This window comes from Lonchura striata, chromosome Z (assembly GCF_050655825.1).
Source record: "Lonchura striata isolate lonStrDom1 chromosome Z, ASM5065582v1, whole genome shotgun sequence".
NCBI classification, from domain to species: Eukaryota; Metazoa; Chordata; class Aves; order Passeriformes; family Estrildidae; genus Lonchura; species Lonchura striata.
In genome coordinates, this window is record NC_140740.1 from 63,540,443 (window position 1) to 63,555,794 (window position 15,352).

General features: G+C 34.7%; 1 protein-coding gene across 7 annotated transcripts in view; it reads right to left on the reverse strand.

Moving 5' to 3' along the window:
- VPS13A (vacuolar protein sorting 13 homolog A) overlaps nucleotides 1-15,352 on the reverse strand; it is a 109,437-nt gene that overhangs the window by 42,811 nt on the left and 51,274 nt on the right. For all 7 annotated transcript variants that reach the window (XM_021530522.4, XM_085566299.1, XM_085566302.1 and 4 more), the window contains 11 exons: nucleotides 12,842-12,966; nucleotides 11,983-12,152; nucleotides 11,165-11,385; nucleotides 9,782-10,014; nucleotides 6,739-6,831; nucleotides 5,916-6,272; nucleotides 5,067-5,168; nucleotides 3,618-3,776; nucleotides 3,238-3,499; nucleotides 2,189-2,349; nucleotides 1,017-1,120 (listed from right to left, as the gene is read on the reverse strand). In XM_021530522.4, the coding sequence (XP_021386197.2) occupies nucleotides 1,017-1,120; nucleotides 2,189-2,349; nucleotides 3,238-3,499; nucleotides 3,618-3,776; nucleotides 5,067-5,168; nucleotides 5,916-6,272; nucleotides 6,739-6,831; nucleotides 9,782-10,014; nucleotides 11,165-11,385; nucleotides 11,983-12,152; nucleotides 12,842-12,966 (1,987 nt within the window). The remainder of the gene's footprint in view (nucleotides 1-1,016; nucleotides 1,121-2,188; nucleotides 2,350-3,237; nucleotides 3,500-3,617; nucleotides 3,777-5,066; nucleotides 5,169-5,915; nucleotides 6,273-6,738; nucleotides 6,832-9,781; nucleotides 10,015-11,164; nucleotides 11,386-11,982; nucleotides 12,153-12,841; nucleotides 12,967-15,352) is intronic.

Consider the following 15,352-nt stretch of genomic DNA (forward strand, 5'->3'; position numbering starts at 1 on the left):
TAAAGACTACTAAATTTCCTTATAAGTGCTGCTCTGTTCCTTTTCCAAGCTTAAGGTCCAGATCAACAACTTACTCCTAAAACAAATGTGCAGAAAATGCCCTTTTCTTCACTCACATAAAGCACCAAGTTAGTTCATGCATTATTTACAGCCATGGCTTTTATAAGGTAATGGCTTTAATTTAATACAGCTTCTCCTGAATGAAGATTTTTTTTGTTTTAATACATTTCCTGACTGCCTAGTGGAACTCATCTGTGCAATGAATCAGAACACCACTAAATCTTATACAAATCATTAGAAATATCAATGAATTCATGAATCTACAGTACAACATTACTCAAGTAATGAAGGAGATAAAAAGCTTTCACTGTAAAAAATGAGGAGAGTGCTTGGGAGAAAACAGAAGGGAAAAGTCTCTAAAGTCTCTGCAACCATAAAAAATCCATCAAAGCAAACCTACCTACCTACAACTTGGTTACAGTTCATGTAAAATTTATATTCAAACTCATTGCAGTTTTGTTATTATCTTAACTGTGATAATAGCATAGTTATGCTACATGCCAAGTTTTTCTAAGGCTGATGAGTTTTTTCTATATCTCTGATAGAGTTTAAATATATAGCTTTTAATCTTTTACTTCATAATCAAAAAATCAGAAGCAGCCTTTTCATAAAAAACAAAAAAGCTGTGCTAATTGACCAAACATCACCCACTAGGAAGTGTACCATGTGAATTACAATCACTGTGTTTAAAAAGTACCTGAGCTCAGATTTCAATTTTAGCAAATTTAACTTGTTCATAAAAATGGATTTCAAAATACTTCCAATCTAACAATGAAATAGCACTCTGATTAACTCAGACTACATGCCCTGAGAAGATCCTACCTAACAACGACAGCACTATGTCATTTCAGCATTAGGTAGCAAGGATAAACAATTTTTTTATCATAATTGTATAGATACAATAATCAAAAATGTATAAATATATTCTACAATAAAAGAAAAAGACAATTAAGTACCTGTAAGAGGAAAATGGGATGTTGAATTCATTTGCTGGTGAAGCAGTCCCTAAACATCTTCCTTCTTCAAAAACATTAAATGGGATTGCAAAGTGATTCCTTATCTATATAAAATAAAAATCCAGCAACACATATTAGGAAAAACTGTAAAGACAAAGTATTCTGAGCTTAGAAAAGCAAGAATGAGAAATCTTGTTTTTCATCTTACCCCTACACCATTCAAAGGCAGTACTTCAGAAGAACTGAATCTAAAACATCAAATCTTTTTAAATGATCTGGTTGAGCAGTTTAATGCTGTATTTTATTTATTAAATTAATATTTTAACTGTAAAACACTTTTCAAGGAGAAACACAAGACTTTGAAAAACCAAAGACAAGTAAATCTCAACTATATGGTAACTTTCCAAACAGTGGTCTCCTAAAATTATAATATATACAAGGTTCAAAAATCCATATAGTGGAAGTGTAAGGGAAGTCAGAAGTTTCAGGTTAAATCATTAATGTCCATTCCAGGGCATGTAGTTATCTTTCCCACACACGTTTTTATCTATTTCATTATTAATTTAATGGCATTAATTAGTTCCTAGAAAAAAAAATAATTTAGAAAATAACAAAATACAAGTTTTTGTTATTAATCAAGTCATAAACCACTTTGAAGTGAAAAAGAGCAACTGAAATTTAACAAGAACACTATCTCCATAGAACTGTAATATCTAATTCATCCCTGTAGATATAAACCATATAATGTCTATTAAGAATACTATGCAATCAAAAGACATATACTCAAAGGTCTCACTTTTCAACTGACACTACTAAATTTAAAAATAACCTATCAATAGTACAGGATGAAGAAAATGAAATAACCTGACTGAAGGATAACTCGTGGAATAAAGGTAAGATTAAAAGAAGTTTGATCACTTCATACAAAGTAAATAGTTCAAGACAAAAATTACAGCCAGTATTAGTTAATACAGTCAAAGTCTAACTGACATCTGTCAGCATCCAACCCGTCTGTCACTTTGAAAATGCTTTTTATTCTTGAAAAATCAAACACAAAGCAATGCTGTATGGACCATTCAGGTAAGTTTTAAAGTACATTTTTCACTGTTTGTTTAAAGACTACAGGATCACTTTAATACATTTAATTTTTTTATGTATGAATATATAATGACCTGAATAGGGGAACGTATAGTTATCATCTTGCTTCCTTCAACAGTGTCAATTTGACTGACGATGGACCTTTCAACACCTGATTCCTTGTGTCTCACTTTGTAAATACATCGACCCACTTTAGTCAAAGGAATCTTTTCCACAGCAGAATGATTATGAGGACCTAAAATTTACAAGATGAGACATGAAACACTCAAAAGGAGCATAAAGAAAGAGTAGAAAGACAAAAATGTGCATTCAGTAGAATTTTCTACATCATTCAATCTAATAAAAAAAAACATCCAATGGTGAAAAAGTACAATCAGCACTCTTAATACGCTGCTCTTGCAGTGTTACTAAGGAAACAGCAAAGATTCTTTCTTGCCACAAAAAAAGAGTAAATGAATCCATCACTCAAATATTTAAGTGGGTTTTGTTATTGCAAATAAAATGTCTCACAGGAAATGTTTACAAGATGTAACAGCTCATTAACAAGGTATATATGGTATTAAATTAACAAGGAATACATATGGTATTATACTGTAGAAACAATTCATCGTATGGTCAAGTTTGAAAAACTGCCAATTGCTACAATAAATCAATCTAAATTTAAAAAAAACCACACCATTAAAAATAGATATATTTAAAATTTAGCCTTAAATGGTGGCTTAAAGTTATTTAAAACAATCTTTTTTAAAAAACACCCCTCTTAAGAATAACTTCTGTAAACACACATGTACACAGAACTCAATTTTAAAACAAAAATTATTCTGAGCAGCTGAATCCTGCAATAACATATAAATGCAAACAAATATATGACTCAATAAATATTATTACATAAATAATTTGTCACAGTAGAAAATCTATGCTGTAAAAATTAAGAAGTATGATATATATAACTTTAAGCTGTAAAGGTAAAGCAGGATTTCAAATACTGATGTGCATCTAGAATTCAAAGAGACACTCCTTTCATGCTATGTTGTCCTCCAACATTCACTGTCCTGTACAAGATGCTGTATCAAGGATGATAAATATTTACAAAAATGGAAGATGTATGAACTCCAGAACTTACATATCTGAATGTAAAATCTCTTGCTACTCAGTGTTGTCATTGCTGTGAACTGGTCACTCTCATTTCTACTTCTGACAAAATCCATATTTAAACTTGCTTTGTCTTCTAAATGAAATATTTTTGCTCCAAATTCAACATTAAGGACACTAAAGGAATCACTAGGTGAAACCGTGATGGGAACTCCTAAAGAATTTATTATTAAAAATGGTGCTCGATCTTTTTTGAAGATGTCTGAAGTTTGACTAGCTGCTTCAGCAAATGCCTAGAAAGCAAAGAATCAAAACAAAACATGAACATACTGAGTAAGACTTCACCAAGATGATCTCTGCAAGTATTCATCTAGCAACTCTAACACCACATAGTTAAGAAATCTTTCTTACCGTGCCCAAGTTACTCAGCATTTGCAGTCCTAGCTTGGACAGTGTAATGTTAAGCTGGTCTTTTGAGGAAACATTTATTACTGTTTTATATTCTGGAACTTTGTAGTTCTCCTCTTCCTCCTCATCTGATTCAAACAGTGCTTTTTTAGCCTTCTTCATCTGAAAGGAGATGGTTAAAGAATTCTTATCTGACCACTCATTCTGTAGAAGAATGTTTAACCTCCAGATTTTCTGTGTCTCCCTTTCCCATTTCTATGTCTTGAGTTTTCCTTTTTTGTTGTTTACATTTTTATTTTCAAATAAAAACCAAAGGGGAGAAAATAAGAGTCTAAATATATTCAGGAAGTCAATGAAATTCCAGTAACTAAATTTATGATTATTTCAAAGTAAAGAAAATACATACTAACATATCCAGTAAATTCTGTGTGATAACATTAATCTTAATCTCTTTAGTAACACTGTGTAAAATGTTACACATAATGGACTTCCTAGTGTTAACACAGTCTCCAAATTTAGTCTTTATGTTTCCAAATCAAATACCTATTTTGTTTTCATTTCATTGAAAGAAAAAAAAAAATTAAAACCCTGATGGAATACATTTCTCTAGCCTTCAACACTTCTAGAAATTATGTATTTCCAAATATTTTATTTCATACTGGGGTGAAAAGACATGAACTTTGACTCAATACCTTCTCTCTCCTGTATGTCATGTACCTTTCTGGAAAAGTGTCAGGGGTATTTCTAATAGCGTTTTTTAACTGCAGTATCTTAGTCCAAAGTCTTTACCCTTCTGAGGCTATCACTGTAGAAAGTTTTTGATAACTAGGAAAAGGATGGGTCTTCAGTTCTGAGCAACCCCTTCAGTTCTGAGCAACCCCTAAAAGTACTTGAACAGTTTTGAAGAAAGGCAGGAAACAATGAAATGAAACAGTTAAGATAAAAGGAGGAAAAATAAAAGTTAAGTCCCATCCTATAATGAATGACACTTTATGTAGTTCGAGACCAGAATCTAGACTATTTCCATGAAAGATGAAAATTAAGTGGTAACTCTCACAGTACTCTTTGTGCCACTCAACAGCTATTAGTTTTTCTAATACAATTTTGCTACACATACCACTGTGGAACAAGACCAGTGTCTTGTCTTTCTGAAGTCACTGAATGCATCATTAGCATATGGCCTAATAGGACAAACTGATATAAAGCTGTTATGATTACCTCATGCAACTAAAATAAAATTTTGCCACTTGAAAGACAATATTTAACAGATCTGTGTATCTGGATCTATCCTTGTATAAGAAGTGGTTTCATTTACTATTTGGGAAAAACTCTCAGTAACCATCAAGAAGGAACAAAATTGTTAGGTTAGTCTCAGAAATGAAAGGTAGAGAGCATTTGGGTTTTTTTAAGGTATCATAATATGATAATTGAGATCAGCTTTGTAAACTATACCTTGATTTCAAGAGTCCATGGCTTAAATAAGTCAGTCTTCTCAACTTCTAATGGTTCAAGCAAAGGTTCCCACACGCCAAACATCTCATTAAAATAATGTACCTATCAAAATCCAGAAATCAGTTAGGAATTTATATAAAACTTAAATTAAAAATTCTGATTTACAAGTATATTAATTATTTTGGTAATCTAAAAGATTCATAATCAGATTGCACTTTCAGCTGCTACCATAAGATGAAAAAAATGCATTAGAGAAATAAATGAGGCAGCTAAGTCTCTACTGCACAGTCCTGATTCCAAGTAAATCATAAAAATTGAGCAATTTAAAATACAATTTTGCTTACATAGTAGCTACACTGGAATTAAAAAGCACTACGAATAAAGGAGACTCTACCTACAATAATCACTGAATTTTGCCATAATTTCCAAATATGAGTCAGTTTGGATGTTTTATGAACAAAATTGCATTTTATAGAAAGAATACATTATATATTCTACTGTAATAATAACTGAAGATTATTAGAGACTTTTAGCCAGCTGCCATTCCAACATTTAACACTGATGCAATAGGTCTTCAGGAATTTGCAAAAAGTGTAAATGTGAGGCTGCACAACACCAATTACTGTGCCATTAATTAACATCACATCTAGTGCAGCAGATTTTCATTTTAATTTGGCTATCTTAAGCCCTCATTCCCATCATGTTCCCACAACACATATTTGCAGGAGTTTAGCCACCAAATATATGGGTTATTTTTCTTTTATTGTCTAAATAACATGTATGTAAAATTTAGACAATAAGGTTGAGTATCCTAGGAAAACTTTGTTTTCTTAATGTAAGATTTCTCACCTCTAGCTCAAGACGAGAATTTAGGTTGATTAAAGTACTCCAGTTCTTGACTTCTCCAACAAAAGAGGACTTGGCTAAAAGCATTGGCACTGTTCTGTGCCCAACCCCAGCTTCAAGTGTTATAAAAACAGATTCTATATTAATTTTCAATGACTCTCCTGTAGGAACCAGTTCAGTGTTTGGATTTTTATCTTCATTTTCATTAGTCTCTTCAAGAAACCACATTTTCAGATTTTTTATATCTTTCTTATTCCACAAGTCAGGAGGAATTTGACTAATCTCTTCTTTCGTTGTTTCTGTAGTTTGATAAAGGGCTGATGTAATAGTAATTACTGTGTTTATGATTATTGGTGAAACCTACAAGCAAGAAATTGGAATAACTGAAAATGAGAATCTAATACAGAAACAGCTAGTTTCAGACACAAAAATATAATGAGTATGGTACAATAACAAAACACTTCCATTTTCTACAGGACTCTCACTGGAATATACTTCCCTTCCACAAGCAATAGTTCAATCTTTTCAGATTTGCTATCCCTGCCTTATTTCCAGATGGAAGCTAGAAAAAACTACATCATTCAATGATTTATCTGAACACTTCAAAACTTATCGCTGCACACCAGGCATTTTATAAAACTGTAGATTCAAAACTGAAGCACAGTGACAGAGTTGTTTATTTTCAATTTTATTCATTTTGACATGCTCAACAGGTACGTGACCTAATGAAGAATAGAACAATTCCCTGCTTCAGTCATTCCTGAAGCAGCTTCACAGCCTGCTGAGTGGGAGATGAAAACTAAAAACACAGTACAAGTCTACTTACTTCTATTGTTAGAGATTTAATGGTTAGATCAGCTGTCTGTGGATTAGTACCTGACTGTTTCATTTCAAAGAAGAAGTCACAAGGTTGCAACACCTATGCAATAAAGTAAAAACACATGTCATATATAGAGAAAAATATTTTCAGAAACCATACACATAAAAAAGGAAGTTTTTTATGTTAAAAAAAGGTTTTCTTTCTTTTTACTGAAATAAAACTTACCAATATTCAGTTCTTCAAAACTAAGAGAAATCTGAACAATAGAAACATGTTGAAAGAAAAAACAAGTATCCAGAAACATCACTACAGCCATTCTCAATCATCAAAGACTGAAACCTCAACTACAGTAAAACACATTACACTTCAGTAATTCAATTCTTATGGTAAAGTGTGCCAATACCTTCAATGCACTGCACCACCATGCCTCTGCTTTTTAGGGAGAACCAGCAACACAGCAACTGACACAGCTACAGTTTTCCTGAATAACAATACAACTATCTGAATCACAATCACTAAGCTCCTACTTTGTTCTGCAATCAGTCCCTAAACATTTTCACTAGCCAAAGTTTACAAATCAGAGGTATGCTATAAACAAGACCAGTGCAATGTTATTAATAAAGGACTCAGATGAAATTAGACTATACACTGTACAGACAGAAAAATTTGCTCTCAAATCCCCATCTGAGATGGTCAGTTTTTCCAAAACTGTAATTTCAAACCAAACTGATCCAGCAATCTTTTCTGACATCCCTATCCATATCTGAATCAGATGCTTGAGGCATAGGTATACCCTGAATCAGTCTGACCACACTTTTCCCAAATAAGTCTGATCTAACAGAAGTTTTTGTCCATAATATTATTTTTTACTCTATTGCTCAAATTACCTTTTTTTTCTTACTCTGCATTACATTCAGGAACCAAAAATAAGATTTCTCTTTACACCAACACACATATGAGAAATACACAAAGAACCTCTCAACATTCATGCTATTTTAAATCTGGAGATTAGCTTCCCTACTTGACATCTGAACATAACACTTAGGGATATGGTTTAGAGGTGACTATGACAGTCCTGGGTTGACACTTCAACTAAATGATCCTGAAGGTCTCTTTCAGTTTTGATGAGTCTATCATCAAACGGATTAATTCATCCAACCCAATTACTTTCTGTCTTAGGTTACAATGTAAGATGTACCCAAAAAGATGTACTCTATTATCATAAACTTTTAAAATCAAGTGGGGCAGTGTTCCTTATCTCTTCCATGATTCATCCCTGGTAACTCCCTCTGGTGTGGGGGGGGGGGGGGAGGGTGTAGATATCTTCTGCTAATGGGTCATCAAGCCTCACTGCATGACTGATAAAATTACATCATCCCATTGCAAGATGCGCTGTCCAGGGGGAGGAAACAAGCATTCCTACCTGGATATAATCTGAGGTTTGAACACCCAAATGGCTACCAGATTCCCAGCAGACAAGAGCTCCATAGCCATGACTGGACCTTCAGAGGAAGATCAGACCCTTCTACAGGATCACTGCACTGCTTTTAACAGAACCACGTCTGACATTTCAACAGAACTGCAGCCACCATTTAATCGGACTGCTATCAGTGTTCCCTGACTAACAGGGTGTCAGTTTGTTTTCTAACTCAGTGTTCCTGTACTATTGCATTTATTTTAATTTTCCTATTAGATTGTACATCTGACTTGGGATTTCCCTCTAGTTTGCTTACAACTAATACACTTTCCCAGACTAAAATTAGATTGTTTACAGAAAAACCTGGGTTCAGAGGTTTGCTTACACATGTTTTCAAAAGGAGCAATTATGCTCCTACCTGCAGGAAATACGTGGGGATTTTTTGGTGGCTTTTTTGACTCATCTCAAGAACTTTCTGAATCTTTCAAGGTACTGTTTTTAAGCACTGAAACTAGTGTCCACTGACATTTTTTTTTTCCTATCTATAGCACAAGCACCCTGTCAGATTCAGGTCTTTTTCCTGGTTTCTACAGTCTGAGGTAAGAGATTCCATCAGAAGATATTCCTGTATGAGGTAAAATTTGGTGTCCAATAGCTTTCTATGAAAAAAGTAACATTTATGCCACATTTGCCAGCCACAAAACCAGAAGTCAAACAACTCTGTATTGTGGCTATCAATGCTAGTGCATCACTTTCTAAATGACTATATAAACATTTTAGTGGAATTAAAGACTGTGTGAACCCAAGGAGTAAACTGAGGTGCTATGATTCTTCCTGAAACTGATATGAAAGTGAAGCCCCAGTCCTTTCTGCCTACAGCTTTCCTACATTACTCCAGAAGTAAGCAGGCATTAATAGAGAGCTGAAGTTTGCTCTTCAAAATTCATCTGTGGTCTGAGGACATGGGTAACTGTTGAATATATAGTCACTTTGAATTTTTTCTCTGATGTAACAATATTATTACGGAGTTAACTGAAGAACAGTCTGCCGTAGAGGCAGAAAAGTTGTAAGAAGCTCCAGGAATCAATGTGATTTTCACCTGGTCAGTAACTAACAAGTCTGATTTTGTTGTCAAATATAAATAGGCAGCTTCACTATAACTGATATATAGACCTTAACATAAAGGAATTTATGAACAGCATACAATAAGTAAACAACTTCTCAATATGCACTTCCCATTTTTTTTGGTGACACTTATTCTCTTACATAGCTATTTAATACAAAGTTTTAGACTGATAACACTCCAAATTTATTATACGGCATTTGTCATAGCATACACTTACAAAATTTTATTTATTAGGCTTACATGGGATATCAAAGACAACTAACATTATACTCTTTGGGGTTCTGCATTGTAGCTTGTCATACAAAGTAAACCCCAGTGCCACAGATCAAGATGATGCTTCAGGCATATCAGACAAAAGAGAATAAAATGTTAGCCAAGAAATTTTACTCATACGTAAATCTATACTACCATATTGTAGTATATATTTTACTGATTAACATCTCAGAAATTAAATGCATTTTAGTTACACAGCACCTTTTAAATACACTGAATGGTTGCAAACTCACCGTAGTAATGTTCCCTTTCCTTTCTTCTGGAAGAAATGGGCATGCTTTCATCTGCATTTCTCTAACAGCAGCTGTCATGTTGTACCTTTCAGGGCTATTTTTAATGAAGACCTCACACTGTGTTGTAACCACCAATGCAGGAGCATCACTTCTTGTTAAATCAGCCACAAACACAATCTCTGGATTTTTAACAATAATGTTCATTTCCATCGTAGATACAGGCTGCACAGATGCTTCAGAAATATAAATTACAATAGTTTAGTTGTTCAAAGATTAAATCTTAATTATATTCTTGTTGTGATTTAGTTATTAATATAATTAATTATTATAATTAATAACACTGATTACAATAATTATTTAATTCTTATAATTTACAGGGAGGCACTGACTATTTAGGGTTAAGATCTAACATAACTAGTGTAGCAAATCTGTAGATCCCTGCAACTGACATTTCTGGGCTCTTCATTATAGGCACAAAACCATTTGATATCTAATTACTCTTGGGTATAACAGAAAACTCCATCCACAAAGCTTCTCTGTCAAAATGAAAAGCAAAAATGAGGAGTATCACAACTGTTACTATCTCTGACAATAACAAATGTTATCAGCTTCACTCTTTACCTACATCTGCCAACTCTGATAAGAGTCTTACAAAAATGCTGGGCACATTTTCAGCTCTCTGGAGTAGCATACCCTAATTTTTTCACAGGAAAATAATGCAACATTACTGATGCCTAATGTAAACACTTGCAATAAAAACATACTTTCATATAAGACCTCCTTATCTGTTCAGACTTCGATCATCAGTAAATAATCACAACAGGGCAGGTTGACAGGGACACAACTACAATATTTAGGGCACAGGAAAACAACACCAAAAATACAGGGACTTGCTTTGGCATACCTGATGAGAGCTACCTAAGGCCTGGAAGCATACAAAGAGTATTTCCTGCTCTGATGCACTAATGGACCAATTTTTGTTGTCAGGTACTCAAGCTAAAAGTCTGGTTTCTGATGTAGGAAGAAATGCACATCAGTGGACATTATGACATTTCCAGGCAGCAATATCAGGCAGGCCAATTCCACATGTAAGTACATATAACACACTCCATTATTAATCCCATTTTATTTTAAAGATACATTTTTAAGTATCTCTTTCTCTAGTAAGACAAGACTTCATTTGGAAACAAAGAGTAAAGGTCATGAATCTATTTCCATGATGCAAAGAAAGCAACATCAATGGTTAAAAGCTGTTCTATACATACAAACATAGGAAAGAGCATAAAAGGAGTACTGTATTTCTTACATAGTATTAAAATACCAAAATTAAGCGGATATTCAAATACAGATTTTAAACTATTTCCAGTGTATACTGGTATATACCTTGGTCCTTTACAGGTAATGACTGTTTGAGATTTCTCTGTGCAGCAGCACTTTCTGCATTAGCCTTTAGAAATATATCTGCTACAGTAAGTAGAAACTCCATGCTTGCACAAAGGTATATCTCTTGAACAATAGCATCAAGAACAGTGCCATCTCTCCCCTGTTTGTAGTTTACATCCACCATAACTTTCTTTTCAAATCCATGTTTCATTTCCACCATTCTGAAAGGCAATTAAGGAAGATTTAATGAAACAATAAAAAGCCAGCCACAAATACTGAAAAACACTCAAGATTCTCATTCTAGATGCAATACATTAACAAGACTGAATTTAAAAAGTAATACAATTAATTTTAGAATATGTCTGATACCAAGATTGGCATAATTTTTTAATAAATTTAAAACTAACTGGAATCCCATACACTGGTAACTAAAGATGTAAGTAATTTAACAAGACAAACCATCATATTTCCTCATTTACATATCAAAAGTACTACATTTTACTGAAGTTTGTTACTATTCATGAGACATAATCTCAGTCTTACTTAGAACTTCATTAAAGCGGAAAGAGAAAATGTTTTCTATGCACATATTAAATTTATATTTAAAGTTCAGTTTATTTCATTTTTTGTATCTAGCATTGGTGTCTTCCAAAGACAAGGAACAAAAGCCACGTGACATACATAAATGCACAGTCCTAAGTACTTTAAGAACTCCTACACTAAAACAATTGCAGTTTTAACAGAATACTAATAAAATGTAAACATTATGAACTCTGTGTCTAACTCTAATAAACAGTAAATTATATAAAATTACAGACCTTGGTGTAGCCTTCTGGATTGACTGTCTTTTATCATCTAATGTACAGTTTGTAAGTTTGACTGAAGCATTCATTGAACCATCTGATAACATTTTCACAGCAGCTGACATGAGAACTAATTTAAACTCTGCAAGCTTCAAAAGGTCATCTCTCTGATCCAAACTGTTAACCTGTTTAAATGAAACATTTGTAGATTTCATTACAGGTAGCAAAAATAATATATAGGTGTGATATACAGTTTTACTCTACCTGATGATATTTTCAATAATAATAAATTAAATAAACCGACTAATAATTCGAGACAGCCACAAACATACAAGACAAAACTTTCAGAAAGCAAAGCTTTGCCCTTCTACCATCTTTCTAAAGCAAGTTAATGTGAGAGACCTAAATTTATAATAAATTACAAACTTTTAGTCAGAAATCTGGTAACAAGTTTTGCAAGTTCAAACAAAGATGAATATAAATGTATTCCTATTGACAAATTTAAGAATCTTTCTCCAACATTTTGTGTGTGTCCATGTACCTCTCCTTATATGTAACTAACGAATATGCTTCATTCCTCTGCATATTTTTCTCCCAAACTATATTTTAAATTAATACAAATTTCCATCAGATTTTTAGTCAGGTGACAGAAGATGCCACGAACTATGTCCTACCACTGGTTATTCTATTTATTCCTGTAGTATCTGCCAAGCAATTTAGATAAAATAGCTGTTATCTCATTTCCATCACATTTGTTATTACTGCTAGAACACACTTTCTCTGTCATAAATTAAGCTATTCTTGTTCAGAATTTCCAGGACTCTAGACAACTTTAAAGCTGCTGATTACTCTCTGTAACCAAAATTATACTTACCTGTTTCGAATTTGGACTATACAACACTAAAGTGAGAGAATCAAATATGAAGTCCAGTTTTAGTGTTGTTTTTATTTTCATAGGTGAATGCAATTCCACCACAGCTGATGTCACGACAGTTACACCTTTCAGGAATCAGAAAAATTGTTAACATTAAGAAAATTACCTGACTGCAAATAAGAATAAAACCAAAATAAACTATCCTCACTTACAACCATAAAGACAGCAACTTCCCTTTTTCTCCACATGTAAATCCAGCCACACTTAGCATATGTTTATCATGCTTTATGTAACTACTTTTGGCAAAATCACACATTTGAGAATATAAAACACTTCCCTTACATATTCTACATGGGATTTTTACCATCTTTAAAACTCAAATATACAACTTATTATTAATATATACAGTACTGTGTGCAAGAGTGTTACAAAAAATACAAATTCACTTTCCTCCTCATTTGTTCATCTGCCACATTGTTGCTGGTTTTCATATGCAATAAAGGAGTTCAGCAAAATATCGTTTTTGTAACTTTACTTGCTTTTCTTTTTAGTGCGTGCTGATTTGATGGGCAGTGACATCTATCGAATAGGAACATCTTTCAGGGGTGTCGTCATTACAACAGACTAACAGATTTAATCAGAATAGCAAGGAAACCACCATATACAGGAAAGAGAGTAAAATGGTAGCATTCCAAAGTTGGGATGTTAACAAATGGTTTGACAGACTTTTAAGTGCTGCCTTGTATTACAACCAGAAAAACAAGAGCTTTACATTACTCTTGATTCCATGTCATGCTCCAAAACTCACTACAGTGGCTAACTTGCTTCTATGCATTACTATTACCATCAGATATAGCTCAAACCACAATGTCAAGCTAATAGGTCCACTGACAGTCAACCAACCTCATCAGCCAAGGAGGCATTTAGTGACAGCAGAAACAGCAGCAGCAGCAGTGGCTACAGTTGGAGGGCAAAATACCTCAAAGAGCATGGCAGGGGGGTCCCAAAGTCAGGAAACCCAAGAGATGGGAGAGATCTGGCAGGGCCCAGGAGCTCTCCTAAGTGAGGCCTACATGGTGAGGGCCTTGTCAGAGCAATGAAGGGAGATTTAAACGACTCTTGGGAGCATAAGAACTTGGAGCACAGTGAAAATGCGGGCAAACAGGACATGGCACGTCAGAAGGATGTGGCACAGCACTTGCTGCAGCAGTTCATGTGGGCAGGGCATGCAGAAGGGCAGGGTGACCCTCCCCAGCTCCTAAGGAGAGCTAAGGTGGTTTTCACCTACCCCATGAGAACAGACACAACAGTGATCTCCATAAAGCCAAAAGCCATTGCCAGTATCACAGCAACCCAGACCAAGCTTCTCAGAAGCATGCATCTGTTCATGTCTGCAGCTGCAGGGAGTGTTTGAGCTTGTCATTAGCAGCAGAGGGCAGAAAAGACTACACTTGTGTGCAGTGGGAGCAGCTGGATGATGTACTGAGCCTGGTGGCTGAGCTTAGAGAAGAAGTGGAGAGGCTGAAGAGTATCAAGGGGTCTAATAGAAAAATAGATTGGTGAAAATTCCTGAGAGAAATGTAGGCGGTGGAAGCTCAGTGCAAGTGAGGAACTTCAACATTCTTGTCATCAGAGAGAAGGAGGGGATCTAGAAGACAAGGGAGAAATGGAAACAGGTGCCTGCTCGGGGCAGCAGAAGAATCATCTTCCCTGCCTTCACAGGTAACTTTAGGAAATAGGTATGAGTCTCCAGAATCTGAGGGTGAAGAAAATGATAGTGAAGGTGAAGGTCTACCCGGGGAGTTGCCACAGCAAGTCAGTCAACCAAATGCATCACAATTTCAGGTTAAAAAAGAGAGAAAGAAAAGTAATTATTCCAACTCTCTTCTGAGGGGAACTGAGGGCCCTGCATGCCGGCTGGACCTATCCCCAGCCAACAGCAGGTCTTCTGCCTTCCTGTGGAAACCCAGGGCAAGGGGAATATCCCCCTGTCTGCCCTGGGGTGCTCTGACTCCCAGGAACACACTGACTTTGACCCTCATTCTTGGAGAAGGCCTCCTAAGCCTCAAAGTAAACTAGAGACCACAAAAGTGTGAAATAGATTGTAGAGATTGTAGAGAGTAGTTTAGTATGTCACATGGGTGAGAAATTTAGATTCTAGGATTTTTAGCATATTGTAGATGGGTACAAGATGGAGGATACAGGGTGTTGTCTCAAGTTCCTTTCTTCTTTCTTCTTCTTGGGTTTGGATGGTATTTTGTAATTGGGTAGAAAAATCCGCATTGTGGGTCTTTAGGGGTCAGTTATGGGCTTAGAAAGGGAAATAATCTAGGTGTCACTTCTTAATTGAGTAGTTTTTGATTAGACTTAAAAAGACCTTGCAGCACGAGGTTGTTAGCCATTTTTTTGCTGTTTTCACACATGTGAAGTCTGGGTGCAGACAGTGTGCTGAAGTCTTGATAAGGTAATAATAAAACAAGAACCTGAAGACAGAAAAAGTCCTATGCATCT